Consider the following 20,663-nt stretch of genomic DNA (forward strand, 5'->3'; position numbering starts at 1 on the left):
GCCTTCTATAGCTGACTTTGTTTCTCTCCACTGCTCTCTGTCACCTCTGGTCCAATGTCACCATGCCTAAATATAAGAGATCTGGCTCTCAAGGCCTTGTCATCTACTTTAAAGCAAACCAGGCCTGGGACCCGCAAAGGCCACCTTCTACGCCTTTTCTAGGTGGCACTTCTGAGGTGGACTCTGACATAGAAGACTCGGCAGCTCCCTCTAACAAAGCTGACATTGCTGCGATTCTCGCGGAGATGAAGGGTTTCTGCCAGGACATCCACAATGAGGTGCACAAAGCTGTCCCTGGCCTGCAATCAGAGGTATCAAATCTCGCATCCCGGGTCGACGCCCTTGAGAGGAAACTGGAAGAAATTATCAGCTTCCAACAGATGTCTGAACAAGATAATACCCAACTTAGGGGGTCATTCCTAGTTGATCACTCGCTAGCTGTTTTTAGCAGTTATGCAAACGCTATGCCGCCTCCCACTGGGAGTGTATTTTAGCTTAGCAGAAGTGCGAACGAAAGGATCGCAGAGCGGCTACAAAATAATTTTGTGCAATTTCAGAGTAGCTTCAGACCTACTCAGTGCTTCCGATCACTTCAGACTGTTCAGTTCCTGTTTTGACGTCACGAACACGCCCTGCGTTCACCCAGCCACGCCTGCGTTTTTCCTGGCATGCCTGCGTTTTTCCCAATACTCCCTGAAAACGGTCAGTTGACACCCAGAAATGCCCCCTTCCTGTCAATCAATCTGCGGCAGCAGTGCGACTGAAAAGCTTTGCTAGACCTTGTGTTAAACTACATCGGCCGTTGTGAAAGTACGTTGCGCATGCGCATTGCGCCGCATACGCAGAAGTGCCGTCTTTTGGCATCATCGCTGCGCAGCGAACATTTTCAGCTAGCGATCAACTCGGAATGACCCCCTTAATCGTGACTTTGTGTTGCTCGCTGACAAGGAAGAAGATCTCGATAACAGAGGGCGCCGGAACAATCTTAGGATCCGTAACAACCCAGAATCAGTTGAACCCGCCCATCTTGGGGATTATCTGTTACGCCGTTTCCGCACCCTTGCCCCTTCTATTCCTGACTATATGCTTCTCTTGGACAGAGCACACGGGGCCCTCAAACCTCGCTCTAAGGCTCCTGCAATTCCGAGGGATGTGATTCTTCGCTTACACTATTTTAAGGTGAAAGACCAGGTATACTCCCAAGCCCAATGCTCCCCTGATATTGCCTTTGAGGGGGCGAAATTGCTTATATTCCAAGATTTATCTCCTCTTACCTTGACTAATAGACGGGAGCTAAGAGATATTACTAAAACACTACGAAATCATAATATTCAGTACCGCTGGGGCTTCCCTTTCAGTCTGCAAGTGAGCTCCGATGTCAAGACCCTCTCAGCGCGCTCTCCTGATGAGGCCCTTCACTTACTCAGTTACAACTGCCGGTTCCACATTCTATTACATCCAGTATGCATTGGGATGCCAGCTCGAAACCCTTGCCTCAAAGGTCTCCGATAAATGAATGGCACACAGTCGGCTTGTGTTCTACTCCTACAGAGGCAGGGGTGGACTGGCCCACAGGGGTACCAGGGAAACAACTGGTGGGCCCTACTGCCTGGGGGCCCACCCCCTCCTCTAGGGATCAGGTTCCAGACTGTACTGTTACTAATCTAGTACATTATCATGCATACACTACAGTATTTACTGTATATATTTTTCTAGGGGACCGACACTTGCAAAATGGTTAGGCAAACCAATGTGGCTGCTGAGCACACCCCCTCTAGAGACTGGCCACACCCCTAAACATGGGCCCCTACCACTGTATTCCCCCGGTGGGCCCTACATGCCCCAGTCCGACACTGTACAGAGGTGACCTAAATATCCTGTTATGTTTATGTATTTCACCTTACCTCCCTGTCTGGGACTCGGGTACTTGCCCTGGACTCCTCTCCATATGTTGGGTCCTCACTGGGCTGAGACCCTTTCCGTGACATTATGCCATGGTCTATTGCAGGGGTGGGGAACCTTTTTTCTACCGAGGGCCATTTGGATATTTATAAAATCCTTCGGGGGCCATACAAAAATTCTCAACTTAAAAAATTACCCTGCCCCCCAGTAGGTCTGCCCCTTAGAGGTACTGTGTGTGCGCACCGAAGGCGTGCGCGCCAAAAAAATGGGTGTGGCCAGTTAAAATGGGACGTGATACACATATGCCCCCAACAGTGCAGTGCCAGATCCACAATTGCCCCCACAGTGCCAGGTATACAAATGCCCCCACAGTGCCAGGTATACAGATGCCCCCACAGTGCCAGGTATACAGATGTCCCCACAGTGCCAGGTATACAGATGCGCCTCACAGTGCCAGGTATACAGATGCCCCCACAGTGCCAGGTATACAGATGCCCCCCCAGTGCCAGGTATACAAATGCCCCTCACAGTGCCAGGTATACAGATGTCCCCACAGTGCCAGGTATACAAATGCCCCTCACAGTGCCAGGTATACAGATGCCCCCACAGTGCCAGGTATACAGATGCCCCCACAGTGCCAGGTATACAAATGCCCCTCACAGTGCCAGGTATACAGATGTCCCCACAGTGCCAGGTATACAGATGCCCCCCACAGTGCCAGGTATACAGATGCCCCCCCTGTACCCCCGTGCTGCTTACCGCTCCTTTCGGTGGGACACGGAGGAGAGCGCTGCTATGTTGGGTGGCGGCGTGTAGGACTTGAAACCAGCCGCCGGTTCGAGAGCCAATCAGAGCTCGCGGACCGGCAGCCGTGGCTCCTGATTGGCTGCCGGTCTGCGAGCTCTGATTGGCTCATGAACCGGCGGCTGGTTTAAAGTCCTACACGCAGCCGCTCCCACCCGACAGCCGCGCTCTCCTCCCTGTTCTGACAGCTGAGACACGCTGCCGCCGGACTGAGCGGCGGCGTGTCTCACTGAGAGAAGCGGGTGGGCCGGAGCAAACGGCTTCGCGGGCCTTATACGTCCCGCGGGCCGGAGGTTCCCCACCCCTGGTCTATTGCATCTAGATTATTCCACATTTATCCTGATTTTCCCTCCGTATTATTCTCTGTTTATGTTCTTGACATTACCAGTTGCTCACCGCAGCCTTCACCTTGCTTTAATTGTTTTTGTATACCACATAAAGCCAAATATTTACATGTTATGATCTCCGTTTTTCCTGTTTCTCTCTCCTATGCTGGTGATATGTCTTCCCCCTCCATATTTTGGAACATTCTTAATTATGTTGTTGGGTCAGTTCTCCTTTATGTTGTTGTGTCTCAATCCCACTGTTAATATTGGCTGACCAGCAACCACATATGTCATGATTTCACTGTACTATTTTGTTTTCTAACCACCTCTCAGATTATTCTCATCTCTCTTGCTGTTGGCAGAGGCTTCTTTGAAGAAACCAAAGTTTGTTTGACTGAAAAGGGTCTACAAAGTGACATAAAAAGTTTTATTTTAAAGAATGGGCTTGATTTGAAGCAGTTTACACTTATACACTGCATCTATACAGATTTTTAAGCTTCTCTGTATGTCGAGATGCACTTCTACTCTGGAACAAATCCGGAGAGGGGTTGGGTATGAGTTACGGCGACCGGGATCCTGGCGGTCAGCATCCCGAAGCCGGAATCCCGGCTGCAGAATGCAGAGGGAGAGAGGTTCAGGGAAAATGTGAGGAAAAATTACTTCACAGAAAGGGTAGTGGACAAGTGTAGTAGAGGTGGTAGAGGTTTAAACAGTAGAACAATTTAAACATGCATGGGATAGACATAAGGATATCCTTACAAAGAAATAAGGATCAAATAAGGTTTAAGATTAAAAAAAAATATGTTAAAAAAAAAAAGGGGCAGATTAGATGGGCCAAGTGGTTCTTAATCTGCCGTCAAATTCTATGTTTCTATGTAATGTGCGGGTGTGTGTGTGTGGGAAGCGCAGTGAAGCCCCTTGCAGGATCGGTGGCGAGCTATGCTTGCTACAGGTTCTATTCCCACTCAATAGGTGTCGTGGACAACCATGACTGTTAATAGTCCCTTTCAGTCAGCATGCCAACTGTTGGGCTTATCAGTGTTCGGGATTCAGGGGGAGGTATTCACAGTCTCCTGGCCACCGGTCGCATAACTTGTGATGGATGCAGCCATGCCAGCATCACGTCACATATTTTTTGGCCAGCCTGTTCCTGCATTCAGTATGTTAGTACAAGATGCAGGATATAACTGAGTGTGACCCTCTATGGCCCACTTCCTGCATGCTCACTGGACTTGTGTATCACCTACTATTGTGGCCATTAACAGGACAATATATGGTTAAATGCTGAACCTGTCATCTACTATATGTATTTAGGTAATTGTCCCTCTTTTTATATGGTTCTGCCCCTCTGGCAATATCTTTCTAGCCCTGATTTGCTCCCTACAAAATGCCTATGACATGTATATGTGTGATTGTATTGTATTGCACTAATGGGTGTAAGTGCTTGTTGTCAAGTGTGTGCCCAGCCAGGTAAGCTGTCTAGGACATCTGGATGTGTGATGAACTGAAAGTGCGGGGCTAAGTTCAGTGCACATCTGGTGTACTTCATTAATTGCCTCCATATGATCCTTGTGAATTTCTCAGTTTCTTGTGAGATGTGTTACTTTGGGAAGCATGCCTTTTCCTACAGACGCCTCCTGCTGCATTCGACTATTTCAGCATTGCCACTGTGTGCGTCTAAAGAGCAGTAGTGATGCTCCCTGCTTCCATCTGTGAATCGGGCCCGTAGATCTCGCAGAACTCAAATATGGACGCAGTGAGCATTGCTGCTGCGTCTTTGTTCAAATATGCTAATGCAGCAATGCAGCAGCAGGATGCATGTGTAGGAAAGACGCCTCCTGCCAGCATCTGCGATCCAAGCGCTGCGTCCGGAAGACAGAGCATAGCCGTCCTTGGATATCTGGGTAAGCCTTAGACTACTCAGAATAACAGAACTGCTCAGATGGGGCCAGTGCCCAAAGCCGTAGACCCTGTGCTCGGCACGCCTACAAAACGGAACAACACCCCCTCCCCCCATTTTGTAGAACAGTCCCCGTCGCTGCCCCCCAAACACTGCAGCATGTCGGTCACGCTGTGGCTAAGGGAGTACTGTGAGTGATCTCACAGAGGGAGACCGCTCAGTACTGATCTTGCGCATGTGCCAATCTCTATCAATCGGAGATGTACACAAACCCGATACTTGTGTACATCTCTGAATGAACCTTAACTGTTTCATTATAATGAGAATATGTCACTGCTTTTGATGAAATTCTTAATTGTACTTCTGTCAGCATCTCATCATGCTAATTGGCTCGACAACATCAACAAATAACTGAAACGGTGCCTAACATCTAAACAAGCTACAGTAACCAGAAAATGTAATAGTTTCTACCACATGAAGCTGTAACTGGAAACATCAGATTATCGATTCAATACAGGACAGTTCAAACCGTGTAAAGCGATGTGAGTTCGTACTGTAAGCTGCAGATGCTGTAACTGTGCTGCCTCCTGTGCAGCAGCTGCAGGGAGTGCGGAGACCTACAGCACCAGCATTATGAAGGATGACTGAGGCCAGTAGGAGAATACTACTATTTTATTACTGTATGTACTAAGCCTTGTGAGTCCAGCTGCATTTTAAATTTGTATTCTGGTTTGATAAATACCTATGTCATAATGTTCTGTACTTTGTTTTCTATCCTGTACTATTATTATCTCTTTAAATGTAGTTTTAACTCCCTTTTCTCCGCAATCAATGGGCACTATGCCTGAAAGAGAAGAATTGATTTTGGCTCCTACAGCTGCATATCCATTCCAGTAATTGTACAATCACTAATACACATCTGAAAATCTCTCTCCTCTCTTCTTCCTTATTCCAGTCCACATAGTTTATACAGTATGTATGAAGCAATGTTATGATTAGGCAAACACTCACATACTTGTCCTTGCACTAACTCATTCTGTTCAATGTTTAACTGGCAAGGGTAAAGCCTGATTGAGCTTTCTTTAATCTCATGTTGGTGGGTGGGGTGGTTCTCCTGGAGACAGATTCTTTTCATAACACGTAAAAGAATTTCAATGAGAACACTAAGCATAACACTTTATAGTGCTTGGACTAGCGGCGTGTAACGTACACTAGAAATGGAATATTGAAACAATTACTTTGTCAAGAAATTTGGAGCAAAGGCACCCACCATGGTAAGTTGTCAGTATTCATATATATTAAGCTCATACTTATTTGCAGGTAACAGGATGTACTGTAGCACATAGGGGGTCATTCCGAGTTGATCACTCGCTAGCTGTTTTTAGCAGCCGTGCAAACGCTATGCTGCCTCCCACTAGGAGTGTATTTTAGCTTAGCAGAAGTGCGAACGAAAGGATCGCACAGCGGCTACAAAATAATTTTGTGCAGTTTCAGAGTAGCTTCAGACCTACTCAGCACTTGCGATCACTTCAGACTGTTCAGTTCATGTTTTGACATCACAAACACGCCCTGCATTCGCCCAGCCACGCCTGCGTTTTTTCTGGCACGCCTGCATTTTTCCGAACACTCCTTGAAAATGGTCAGTTGACACCCAGAAACTCCCACTTCCTGTTAATCACTGTGCAGCCAGCAGTGTGAAAAGCTTCGCTAGACCTTGTGTGAAACTACATCGGCCGTTGTGAAAGTACGCTGCGTGTGCGCATTGCGCCGCATGCGCATAAGTGCCTTTTTTTGCATCATCGATGCGCAGCGAACATTTTCAGCTAGCGATCAACTCGGAATGACCCCCATATTGTAAATTGTGCTGTCACTCTGCGCATTGCAAATACATGCAGACTGGGACATTGACGCCTGTGTGTCTGAGAAAGGCAGGTTATGTGGTATGGGGCAGGTACAAATAGCAGGTGATGATCCCCAGTACTAGACAACCGTACGTGACTGAATACACCGCTTGGCAATTTCTTTGGCCGCGTCTTTATATTCTTGTACATGAGACATATGTTTCAGCTGCATTCAAAACATTTCTGCAGTTTTATTCATGTCTAATGTCCTGTTTGTTGCAACAAAAAATAAATGCTTAAAAGCATGGACGCAGGTGGGGAGCGCGTGACACATAGGCCCATGGTAAACCAGGTGCATATGCTACTGATGCATGCATTTTACGGTAGTTCAAGCTGTTCATATGGTTGCAATTGTGACTTCTTTAAAAGACCAGAAATTGCTCCCGCAACATGGAGCCCAATAGCGACCGAGTCTGCATCAACCTCAATAGGTTTTTATGCTGCTATCTATTTATACTGTAGCAATTATATTCTGCAGGGAGTTAGGTCAAATACATTAATCCCCTTAAATGCGAAGTTAAGCCAACAACTGAATACAAAGTTAGGACAACAACCAATATTTGGACTAGGGGGGTAATTCAGATCTGATCGCTACTGTGCATTTTCGCACAGTGGGCGATCAGGTCCTAACTGCGCATGCACCGCAATGCGCACGTTCGTCAGACAACCACGGGCATCGCCGGTCAGCAACGGGATGGTGCGAAAAATCTGATTGCACGGACGTTCACAAGGTGATTGACAGGAAGAGGCCATTTGTGGGTGGCAACTGAGCGTTTACAGGGAGTGTCTGGAAAAACGCCGGCGTGCCCAAGTGTTTTCAGGGAGGGTGTCTGACGTTAGCTCCTGCCCTGATCAGCCTCTTCTCATCGCACTGTAGGAGTAAGTCCTGGGCTGCGCAGAGACTGCATAAAGTGGATTTTAGCAGCTCGGGATCGCACACTTGCACGGCAAATTTACACTCCCCCTGGAGGCGGTGACTATCTGATCGCAGGCCAGCAAAATTAGCAGCCCAGCGATCAGATCTGAATTACACCCTAGGTTGCAAGGAAGAAAGGGTTAATGTTTTTTAAAAAAAAAATTTAAAGGACGTCATAAAATATATATAAAACAGTGCTATCACATACGTAATAAACAATATACAATGGGCGCTAAGTTTGTTATATTGTCAAATTAGAATATTAGATGGCTGCTCACACAAGGAGGATCTGGATGTCCTCCTGAATAAGGGGACGCTGCGCCTAAAGAATGTAGTTATACGTGTGAGCGCACATATATTAAGAATATGGTTAATTAGGCTGCTGGTTTAATAATAAAAAATCTTTTTATTTCTTAAAAAACAGACTAAATAAACATTAACAGAATTTAAAAAAAAAAACATCACAATGGAAATCACAGAGTGAAATTATGCATATATCCCCGCTATGGCCAATTGGACTTTATATAATTAGTATTTTGCATGCATGCCAATAAATTAGATGATTAGTTAGAACAAGTCATGGTCCTTAGGTACAGTCTTAGTCATTTAAAGCTGTTTGATCCCTCCAGGGGATTTTTGATGGTAGTGTTAGTATTTAGTTGATTAAGCAAAAGAACCAAAAATGTCCCTTAATACATATTGATGGCACAGTCCATTTAAGTGTAACGGCTTTCCTCAGATGATATTATATAGTGCCAGCTTATACTGGTTAAGAGTGTGATGCTGATAGATTTTTTGATCAGTTAGTCCCCCGTCGTGACACTCATATGGGCAATGCTTACCCTCCCACTCTGCCGCGGTTCTCGTGTCTGCGGCTGGGCTAAATCACACTGGAGGCATAGACTTTGTCCAGCTGAGCGGTGGCACGCTCCAAGCGTGTAGTATGGCAGGGAGCGCTCGGCCGTGTACCGCGGCTTCCGGGTTAGGCGGGGCTTCCTATGCGCTCCACCTGCGTTCCACCTGCGGTCTTTGAGTCACCTGACGCGTTTCTCCGCCTTTTGAAGAAACCGCCACCCACAAAAGGCGGAGAAACGCGTCAGGTGACTCAAAGACCGCAGGTGGAGCACATCGGAACCGGAAGCCCCGCCTAACCCGGAAGCCGCAGTACGCGGCCGAGCGCTCCCTGCCATACTACACGCTTGGAGCATGCCACCACTCAGCTGGACAAAGTCTATGCCTCCAGTGTGATTTAGCCCAGCCGCAGACACGAGAACCGCCGCAGAGTGGGAGGGTAAGCATTGCCCATATGAGTGTCACGACGGGGGACTAACTGATCAAAAAATCTATCAGCATCACACTCTTAACCAGTATAAGCTGGCACTATATAATATCATCTGAGGAAAGCCGTTACACTTAAATGGACTGTGCCATCACTATGTATTAACGGACATTTTTGGTTCTTTTGCTTAATCAACTAAATACTAACACGAAAAAGAAGAAACAAATAATTCCAGCGCGTCACGACCGTCTAATTTATACAATATGGGTCATATGTGTTGAACTAAGCGGCTCTCAACTGGACAGTACTGACCTATCCACACAAAAAAAATATATTACAGAAGATAATTAATTATCAGAGAGCGCATATAACTATTTAGCTCAAATTTATTGCATATATAGAATAATGAACATAAATAATGATGGATACAAATAAATATAAAAGTAAACACATGTACATAAAAAGATACAATCAATAAAAATGCCCCCTGCTGCAGCGGATACCTGGACGCTAATCTTATGTCCAGATTTGTAGTACTTGGTATAATCTTGTTGACAATTAGAGAGTCCCGAACGGTATACCGTCCAATTTAAGAACACTTTGATGCCTGTTGTTTAAAATCAGCTGTAGATGTTTTTCACTTGTTAATAAAGGTCTCCTTGTGTATCTAATGGCAACAGGCTTCCCACTCCGTTAATTATTGCAGCTGAACGGCCAAGAACTTTAGATGCTTATGCTCCGGTATCTGTGTCAAAATGACCTTTTCCATTCATTCTAACTGTGCTAATGGGCCATAATAGCAAATGTCCACTTTATACTCACAGCCAGGAGTATATCCTTTAATTGTCCGTGGACGGCCCCCGTTGTAGGTCTCAGTCACAGTTGCGGGGAAAACACCTTTAGCGAGGTGCACCGGAGAGTCTCCACAGCCGATCAGCATGTAAATGGAAACGGCACCAGGAGGTATTGCTTAACCATAAGCCGCTGGTAGCAGGAGGGACACCGATCTGAAGTAAGCCCCGGTCCTTACGCGTTTCTCCGCCAATGTAAATGTGCGGTTTCGTCAGAGGATCACCTCCTCTGGTGCCGTTTCCATTTACATGCTGATCGGCTGTGGAGACTCTCCGGTGCACCTCGCTAAAGGTGTTTTCCCCGCAACTGTGACTGAGACCTACAACGGGGGCCGTCCACGGACAATTAAAGGATATACTCCTGGCTGTGAGTATAAAGTGGACATTTGCTATTATGGCCCATTAGCACAGTTAGAATGAATGGAAAAGGTCATTTTGACACAGATACCGGAGCATAAGCATCTAAAGTTCTTGGCCGTTCAGCTGCAATAATTAACGGAGTGGGAAGCCTGTTGCCATTAGATACACAATGAGACCTTTATTAACAAGTGAAAAACATCTACAGCTGATTTTAAACAACAGGCATCAAAGTGTTCTTAAATTGGACGGTATACCGTTCGGGACTCTCTAATTGTCAACAAGATTATACCAAGTACTACAAATCTGGACATAAGATTAGCGTCCAGGTATCCGCTGCAGCAGGGGGCATTTTTATTGATTGTATCTTTTTATGTACATGTGTTTACTTTTATATTTATTTGTATCCATCATTATTTATGTTCATTATTCTATATATGCAATAAATTTGAGCTAAATAGTTATATGCGTTCTCTGATAATTAATTATTATCTTCTGTAATAAATACTAACACTACTATCAAAAATCCCCTGGAGGGATCAAACAGCTTTAAATGACTAAGACTGTACCTAAGGACCATGACTTGTTCTAACTAATCATCTAATTTATTGGCATGCATGCAAAATACTAATTATATAAAGTCCAATTGGCCATAGCGGGGATATATGCATAATTTCACTCTGTAATTTCCATTGTGATGTTTTTTTTTTGTTTTTTTTTATTCTGTTAATGTTTATTTAGTCTGTTTTTTAAGAAATAAAAAGATTTTTTATTATTAAACCAGCAGCCTAATTAACCATATTCTTAATATATGTGCGCTCACACGTATAACTACTATCACATAGATAAAGACTCACTTAAAGGTGCATAATATGCATATGTCCAGTATATGCAACCAGTTAATAACACAGTAACCATGTTGATGTGCTCACTACCAAATTATACAGACTGGGGCCCAGTATGAGTAGCAGGTCACAGCAATTTAGCCTGTTCCAATGATCAGATATTGGTGGTCATTCCGAGTTGACCGCACGTAGCAACTTTTTGCTGCTCATGCGATCAACTAGACGCCGCCTATGGGGGAGTGTATTTTAGCATAGCAGGGCTGCTAACGCTTGTGCAGCCCTGCTATGCTAAAAAAGTTTCCTGCAAAACAAGACCAGGGTTACTTAACCTATGCGACAGATCCAGCGACGAAGGTCTCGGGATTAATGTCAGACATCCGCCCTCCAAATGCCTGGACACGCCTGTGTTAGGATCTCCATGCCCGGTAGACGGTGAGTAGACGCCCCCCGGAACGCCTCCCCGCTGTCAATCTTCTTGCGATCGTGCCAGCGATCACTTTCTTCTTTGTTGTAGCCGCTGCCCGGCACCGGGCGTCGCCGGCCAATGACACGCGTGCGCATTGTGCCCGCTGCTCATGCGCAGTTCTGACCCGTTCGCACCGCAGCGGAGAATCGCTGCGTGCGAACGGGTCGGAATGACCCCTATTTTCGCTTTCAATTCCTCAAACAACATGAAGTTATATTTCAAGAAGAAGAACTGCATGCAATGAATAACATATGGCAGCTGGGGTAAGTTGGTGTTTATACTCATAGAGGGGGTCATTCCGAGTTGATCGCTCGCTGCCGATTTTCGCAGAGCAGCGATCATGTAAAAAACTGCATTTCTGCGCATGCATATGCCCCGCAATGCGCACGCGCGACGTATGGGTACAATGAACTATGTGATTTTGAACAGGCTATAGCGAAGAATTAAGTCACACTGACGGCCGCAGAGTGATTGACATGAAGTGGGGCGTTTCTGAGTGGCAACTGACCGTTTTCAGGGAGTGTTTGGAAAAATGCAGGCGTGCCAGGGAAAACGCAGGCGTGGCTAGGCCAACGCTGGGCGGGTATGTGACGTCAAATCCGGACACAAATAGGCTGAAGTGATCGCAAGCGCTGAGTAAGTTCTGAGCTACTCTGAAACTGCACAAACTGTTTTTGCAGAGTGCGACTGCACAAGCGTTCGCACTTCTGCTAAGCTAAAATACACTCCCCAGTGGGTGGCGGCATAGCGTTTGCACGGCTGCTAAAAACTGCTAGCGAGCGATCAACTCGGGATGACCCCCAGAGTACCTGTAATAGTTGGTGCTTTTAATAACAAGTTGTAATATACTTAAGTAGCTGCAGCAACACAGTACTTCACTACTAATAGGACACCATGAAGCACATAGAGGGACTGGTGCATAGCATAGTCGGTTTTAGGAGTGTATGCTACATGTTCTCACACTGAACATGCCCCGGAACCAGGCATATGCAGCTACAGGCAATGCAGAGCCATGCTCATTTTCTGTGACGTAATTGTCTCGGGGCATTCTCACGTAGGAAACCTTCAGGAAGGTATGTCAACAAATTTGCTGTCTAGGAAGAGTTGTGTGTTTGTGTAAATGCGCCTATTCTTGGACAGATCTTTTGCACCAAGTACATTATAGGGCTATGGTAAGTGTGCACTGATGATAATAAGTCTCAAAACAAACCTACGGATAGGGCCGGCCCAACAATGGGGGTCATTCTGAGTTGATCGCTAGCTGCCGTTGTTCGTTGCGTAGCGATCAGTGAAAAAACGGCTAATTTGTGCATGCGTATGCACCGCAATGTATCTTACTTTGATCATTTACCACGCTCCCTACAGAAGATTTTTCAACGTTGATAAATAAACCAGATATCCATAAATAAAAGGCTGCTTTTGTTTTATAATGTATAGGTTGATGTTTATACTCATTTTAAGGAATTCTGTTTAATACAGTATGTGACTTTATACTGCTTTTCATATTTGTATGTACATAGAGGTTCTATACTGTTTATTCAGTGCTGATTGGAATATCTTTTTTGGTCAGTATTTTTTTATTTCAACTATCCTTCAACTTAAATCAGCTGCTTAGAGCCCAAATGTAATAACCTTCAATTTGCCGACACTGGGTTATTCAGGTCACATCTATAAGTGATGCGACTGCAATAACACTATCCTCTGCGGCAGTACGCATGCGCAGGTACTGTCCTGCACATGCTCAGCTGCCAAATGCGTTAGCGTCGCAGCGGGTGCGAATGCCTCTGCCTGATTGACAGCAGAGGTGTTCGTGGGGTGGGCGGGGAATGGTGACGGAGCGTTGCAGGGAAAATGGGTGGGCTGGCGGCATTTTCGGGGCGGCTGCGTGACATCACACACAGCCGCTTCAATGGGAAAAGTGGCGTCTGACCGCCTGCATACACAGTCTAGCTGCGGCTGCAGTGGGTCGTCCACAATTGCTGTGGCGGTAGCAGCTGATGGCCTTGTCCTGCAATGGGCGGTCCCCAGCATGCGAAAGAACGGATTGCAAATTCTGTTTTATAGTAGAATTCACAATCCGTGCTGGATAACTCCCACAGTCTGATTTTGGCTTTGCCTTAAAGCTAATTGATGCTATTAGTCAACTAGCTATCTTGTCGAAATTGCACCGGTGGCCACAAGTCACAGGCTACTACATTTATGGCCAAATCTGGGAGCCAATTAATACAGTGGATTTCTATGGTATTCGGACTATAGGTCGACCACTAATAGTCAACATGCATTAGATCAACACGGTCATTCGGTCAACATGTAAAAGATTGACGTGCTTATGGTCGACAGGTACAAAAGGTAGACAGGTTCAAATGGTCCAACTGAAAATGGTTGATACACTTTTTGTCATTTTTCCCAACTTTTTCATACTTCACCATCCACATGGACTACGATTGGGAATAGTCCTCTTCATGGTAAGCCAAGAAAAGCAAGCCATGCAAGGGGACACGGTGCACTAATCGGGGTTCCCTGTGCACTGATGGCAAAAATGGCACCACAAAAAAATTGTGTTGACCTTTTCATGTGTCTTTTATACCTGTCAAACTTTTCTTTTGTTCACCTTTTACATGTCGACCTTTTGACCATGCCGACCATTTGGGGTCGACCTATTAACTGTTGACCTCATTAGGGTAGACCTAATGATCCAAACTCGATTTTTATTGGATCCCAATTTATTTCTATTTATTTGCCTGCAAAAACATTGGCATTGCATCCAACTCTGAATCATGGGCAAAATGTACTATGCAGCAGTTTTGTCAGAGCTTATTAAATTCAGTAGAAGATTCCTCTGATGAAACCAGGGTCTTTTCTTGGAGAAACGTGTCATGAACATTGCACTTTCTATTACTCTCCACAGGACTCCCATTGAGCTTATATTGATTGCTCAAAATTTGGACTATACTTTGAGAGTGATTTGTGTGCTTAGCTATGTAACTTCACAAACTATATGTACTGTGGACTGCGATTCATCGCCATACTCTACACTACAGTATGTAGACAAAAGTGATTGGAAACTGACAGCAAATAGATCAACAAAATTTTAATGACGTCAGTACTTTGTAGATCCACAACATGCAGGATTACTGCAGACACCCTTCTTGGCAAACTGTCTACAAGTTCCTGGACAACAGCAGGTGGTATGTTTTGCAGTGTGACCAACTGCGACACTGACGAAGGTCGAATCGGCCTAGAAAACACCTGCAGCTTCAATTCATCCCAGAGGTTCTAAATGGGGTTAAGATCTGGACTCTGAACTGGCCAATCCATCCGCGTTACCGAAGTTACAGAAAGTTCTGTATACCAGTCCAGCGTTGCCCTGGAAACATGACATCACGCAGTCTACGATGATCCCCATCTCAAACTCGGTTAGCTGCTTCCAGATGAGTGGGGAATAATTTATTATGAATGCAGAGTACTGTAAGCAGAAGCAACACTGGTCTTCTGTATCCTGTTATTCAAATGGTATGCTCTAATAGAGGAATATATCACACATTAGCAAAGTTATTCAGTTGTCTCATTCTACTTTTCAACACTATATGTAGGATCTGTAACAGTGGCGACAGTGTTTGTTGAACAAAGTCAATAATGGTTGCAAGTAGAATAGAGGCTCTTGTATTTGTTCTATGGCATGCGACCTCTAAGATCTTGAATGTATCTGTAAAGCCTGTAACATTAGAACATTAGATGGAAATAGAAAATTGGTTTACTATAATGGGATCATTTAATTTCACTTAGACATCACGGGCCGGATGTAATGCCATCCGAGTTGGCCGGAGGTGCGGGTTGGCGGACGAATTTGGATTTTTTTTTAGAGTAGCAATCATTTACGAGGTAAAACCACGCCTTGTAAATGATTGATGCTTTAAAAAACGTCCGAGTTTGGCCGGTGCCCCTACCCAACACATTCATGGTTATACTGTAAAACTAAATCATAACTTCCCCTCCTGTGGCCCGGCGCCTTCTCTCCACATACATCTGTACGTTCGATTTTGTCTATGTACGATTTTGACTATAGTTTGTACTAGATAGTACACAAAATAGTCAAGATTGACTTGCCTGCACAGTCTATCTAGCCTTATGATACCGACCCCACGGGAGTGTGCATCGGGATCGAATCGCTACCGCACGCTACCTAACACCTTGACATTTCCACTAACTTTCCTTGCAATTTTGACTATATAGTCAAAATCGCAAGGATAAATCTCACCGTTTATACACACCTTTAACCCCATTATGTAGCTGTTATTTTCTTGGGGGGGAGAAACCAGAGATATTTACATTCAAATGGGATAATCAGTGCCATTTCCCTGCATTGGTCATAGGACACAATGATCCCTATGGCTAAATACATTTTCAAATAAGGTTTCTCGTTGCCACTTATATGGAACCACTTGTGCGTAGACCCTACATGAACCTGCCCTGAAAAGTATCACTGTTTTCATCATCAACAACAGTGCTTAGGTGGAGTAGTACAAGTCCGCTTTAACACAGCACTCATAAAGTAGGTATTGCTTTCACAATATTCCTGTAATGATTTTTTTAAAAGTAGGCAAGTATGCTCTGAGTGCAGCTCACTGGGAGTTTCAATCTGCCTAACATTAACCCATATCACTGCAACTCTGTGATGCAGAGTGTTGTAAATAAAGTTACGCTTATTTAGGCTTACCATACTATCTGTTTACTTGAGATGAGCGGGTTCGGTTTCTCTGAATCCGAACCCGCCCGAACTTCATGGTTTTTTTCACGGGTCCGAGCAGACTCGGATCCTCCCGCCTTGCTCGGTTAACCCGAGCGCGCCCGAACGTCATCATGACGCTGTCGGATTCTCGCGAGACTCGGATTCTATATAAGGAGCCGCGCGTCGCCGCCATTTTCACACGTGCATTGAGATTGATAGTGAGAGGACGTGGCTGGCGTCCTCTCCATTTAGATTATAAGAGAGAGAGATTTACTGGAGCTTAGGACTAGGAGGAGTACTGTAGAAGTGTAGAGAGTGCAGAGAGTTTACTAGTGAGTGACCACCAGACAGTGCAGTTTATTTAATATATCCGTTCTCTGCCTGAAAAAAGCGATACACACAGTGACTCAGTCACATACCATATCTGTGTGCACTGCTCAGGCTCAGCCCAGTGTGCTGCATCATCTATATATATTATATATCTGTCTGACTGCTCAGCTCACACAGCTTATAATTGTGGGGGAGACTGGGGAGCACTGCAGTGCCAGTTATAGGTTATAGCAGGAGCCAGGAGTACATAATATTATATAGTGAGTGACCACCAGACAGTGCAGTTTATTTAATATATCCGTTCTCTGCCTGAAAAAAGCGATACACACAGTGACTCAGTCACATACCATATCTGTGTGCACTGCTCAGGCTCAGCCCAGTGTGCTGCATCATCTATATATATTATATATCTGTCTGACTGCTCAGCTCACACAGCTTATAATTGTGGGGGAGACTGGGGAGCACTGCAGTGCCAGTTATAGGTTATAGCAGGAGCCAGGAGTACATAATATTATATTAAAATTAAACAGTGCACACTTTTGCTGCAGGAGTGCCACTGCCAGTGTGACTGACCAGTGACCTGACCACACTGACCACCAGTATAGTTAGTAGTATACTTATATTGTGATTGCCTGAAAAAGTTAAACACTCGTCGTGTGACTTCACTTGTGTGTTGTTGTTTTTTTTATTCTATAAAAATAAAACTCATTCTGCTGACAGACAGTGTCCAGCAGGTCCGTCATTATATAATATATAATATATACCTGTCCGGCTGCAGTAGTGATATATATATATTTTTTATATCATTTATCATCCAGTCGCAGCAGACACAGTACGGTAGTTCACGGCTGTGGCTACCTCTGTGTCTGCACTCGGCAGGCAGTCCGTCCATAATTGTATACCACCTAACCGTGGTTTTTTTTTCTTCTTTATACATACATACTACTACGACATCTCTTTATCAACCAGTCTATATTAGCAGCAGACACAGTACAGTACGGTAGTTCACGGCTGTGGCTACCTCTGTGTCTGCACTCGGCAGGCAGTCCGTCCATAATTGTATACCACCTAACCTTTTTCTTTGCATCATGTGCTGATTGGGGAGGGTTTTTTGGAAGGGACATCCTGCGTGACACTGCAGTGCCACTCCTAAATGGGCCCGGTGTTTGTGTCGGCCACTAGGGTCGCTAATCTTACTCACACAGTCAGCTACCTCATTGCGCCTCTTTTTTTCTTTGCGTCATGTGCTGTTTGGGGAGGGTTTTTTGGAAGGGACATCCTGCGTGACACTGCAGTGCCACTCCTAGATGGGCCCGGTGTTTGTGTCGGCCACTAGGGTCGCTAATCTTACTCACACAGCTACCTCATTGCGCCTCTTTTTTTCTTTGCGTCATGTGCTGTTTGGGGAGGGTTTTTTGGAAGGGACATCCTGCGTGACACTGCAGTGCCACTCCTAGATGGGCCCGGTGTTTGTGTCGGCCACTAGGGTCGCTAATCTTACTCACACAGCTACCTCATTGCGCCTCTTTTTTTCTTTGCGTCATGTGCTGTTTGGGGAGGGTTTTTTGGAAGGGCCATCCTGCGTGACACTGCAGTGCCACTCCTAGATGGGCCCGGTGTTTGTGTCGGCCACTAGGGTCGCTAATCTTACTCACACAGCTACCTCATTGCGCCTCTTTTTTTCTTTGCGTCATGTGCTGTTTGGGGAGGGTTTTTTGGAAGGGACATCCTGCGTGACACTGCAGTGCCACTCCTAGATGGGCCCGGTGTTTGTGTCGGCCACTAGGGTCGCTTATCTTACTCACACAGCGACCTCGGTGCAAATTTTAGGACTAAAAATAATATTGTGAGGTGTGAGGTATTCAGAATAGACTGAAAATGAGTGTAAATTATGGTTTTTGAGGTTAATAATACTTTGGGATCAAAATGACCCCCAAATTCTATGATTTAAGCTGTTTTTTAGTGTTTTTTGAAAAAAACACCCGAATCCAAAACACACCCGAATCCGACAAAAAAAATTCGGTGAGGTTTTGCCAAAACGCGTTCGAACCCAAAACACGGCCGCGGAACCGAACCCAAAACCAAAACACAAAACCCGAAAAATTTCAGGCGCTCATCTCTACTGTTTACACCAGGACACTCATGCATTACATAGGTTCTCTAGCTGATTAAAATCAGGGTGTGCTACAGAAGATAGGCATTATAAAGGTCGACAGTCAAAAGGTCGACAGTCACAAGGTCAAAACAAAAAAGTTGTTTTTGTGTCATTTTGTGTTATTAAACATATTTTGCCGAAATTTGTAAAATGTATCCCCTCACAGACTCGCTTCGCTCGCCACGCTTCGGGATCAGTGGCACAAGGTTACTAAAAGTCATAGTTTGCGACATGAATAATAAATGCAGCAAAAGATGTAAAAACATGAAAAAACCCTAAAAAAACCACATGTCGACCATATGTGTGTCGACCTTTTGACTGTCAACCTTGTTACTGTCTATCAACCACCTTCCCAACAGAACCTGTATAATTTATGAGTGTCCCGGTGTATAGAGATAATAAGGTAAGCATACGCTTATTTATGCACAATTATGTTTACTCGCATATGTTATTAACGACTGTTGTGAGGAGTTTCAACCAGTACTTGCTGTCTCTTGAGGGAAGCAATGATGGAAATGCAGTTGTCCCACCTTCTGTTAATTTTTTTCATACTGGCAGATATTTGTCCTCCTCCTGTACAGCACTTCAGCACTGATTAGCGGATTACTCCCATGGTCATTAACTGCTAAATCTACAGCTTTTCTCCAGGACTCAGGATACTTTCTTGTCTGGCCAGCATCACTTCCTAACACAATTTGATTGCTTGTTTGTGTAAATGCAGCAGTGGTTATATTTAGTGAGGGCAAACCGTCATAAACAGCCACTATCAGGGTGTTACTAAACATTGTGGATCCCATGTACCACCCAAGAGTGATAAAACAAGACATATAACATGTGGTTCTTCATCAAACGCCTCATAAATTTTCACCTCCTGCAAACAGCTAGGGTGCCAGATGCTCCCAGTGTGAAGGACCTTGTTTAGGATTTAGTGGTATTGATGGTGTGCTGCAGTGTGCTACTCCTGGACATTAAACTGTTTAATGCCACTGAATTAAGCTTTACAATACTGCATCCTACATTTGTGCTGATGTCAGCATCTCCCAGACATTTCCCCCATGGTATATTTTCATCCATGAATATTTCGCAAACATCCAAGTTTTTTGTATATTTTTATATTTATTCCTCCCATCAATGGTGGAAGGTCAAGTTAATTCCAAAGTTTGTTATTCGTCCAGCCAATGTCTACCCCTTCCATGTTGGCAGGTTAATGATGTAGCCACTTCTGCACCTAGATCTCACTGTAGTCATTCCATCATGCAGAGAAAAGGGGGCAGGAGCAGGTGTTTCAGCTGTCAGTGCCTACTTCTCTGACACAAAGTCAGACACACACACACACACACACACACACACACACACACACACACACATCCCCTCCTACAGATGTGTCCTCCTACAACTTTGCTGCAGCCACACCAAACAGCCCCTCTTGGCACGCCAGGTCCCGTTAGACTCTGCTAGCGCAGGGGCATCTTTTTTCCTGAAAATGTGTCTTATTCTCAGTGATGTGACTAGGACGAAGCAGAAGACTTTGCTGATAAATTTGATAAGCAACACTTGTATATTTGTGTGCAACTTAGTGGTCTATTCATGAAACAGTTAAGAGTGGAGAAGTGAGCCAGTGGAGAGCAACCAATAAGTGTTGAGGTAACTAAAGTGAATTCTATAAAATTATACGTAGCAGCTGATTGGTTGCCATGGGCAACTTCTCCGCTGGTTCTTTTCTCCACACTTTTCACTGCTTCATGCATAGACCATTGAGGGGCAAATCTGTTAAGCCTGTAGAAGTGATAAAGCAGTGTTAAGTGGTAGGTGATAACGCACCAGCCAATCATTCCGTGTTTGAAAAATAACAGTTAACAACTGATTGGCTGGTGCGTTATCACCTTCCACTTATCGCTGCTT

General features: G+C 44.9%; 1 protein-coding gene across 1 annotated transcript in view; it reads left to right on the forward strand.

Moving 5' to 3' along the window:
* Nucleotides 1-6,101: 6,101 nt before the first annotated feature.
* The window catches only part of LOC134957816 (uncharacterized), a 153,930-nt gene continuing 139,368 nt past the window's right edge, over nt 6,102-20,663 (forward strand). The window contains exon 1 of the mRNA XM_063940036.1: nt 6,102-6,206. Coding sequence (XP_063796106.1) covers nt 6,204-6,206 — 3 coding nt within the window. The 5' untranslated portion in view covers nt 6,102-6,203. The remainder of the gene's footprint in view (nt 6,207-20,663) is intronic.

This window comes from Pseudophryne corroboree, chromosome 1, assembly GCF_028390025.1.
Source record: "Pseudophryne corroboree isolate aPseCor3 chromosome 1, aPseCor3.hap2, whole genome shotgun sequence".
Lineage (NCBI taxonomy): Eukaryota > Metazoa > Chordata > Amphibia > Anura > Myobatrachidae > Pseudophryne > Pseudophryne corroboree.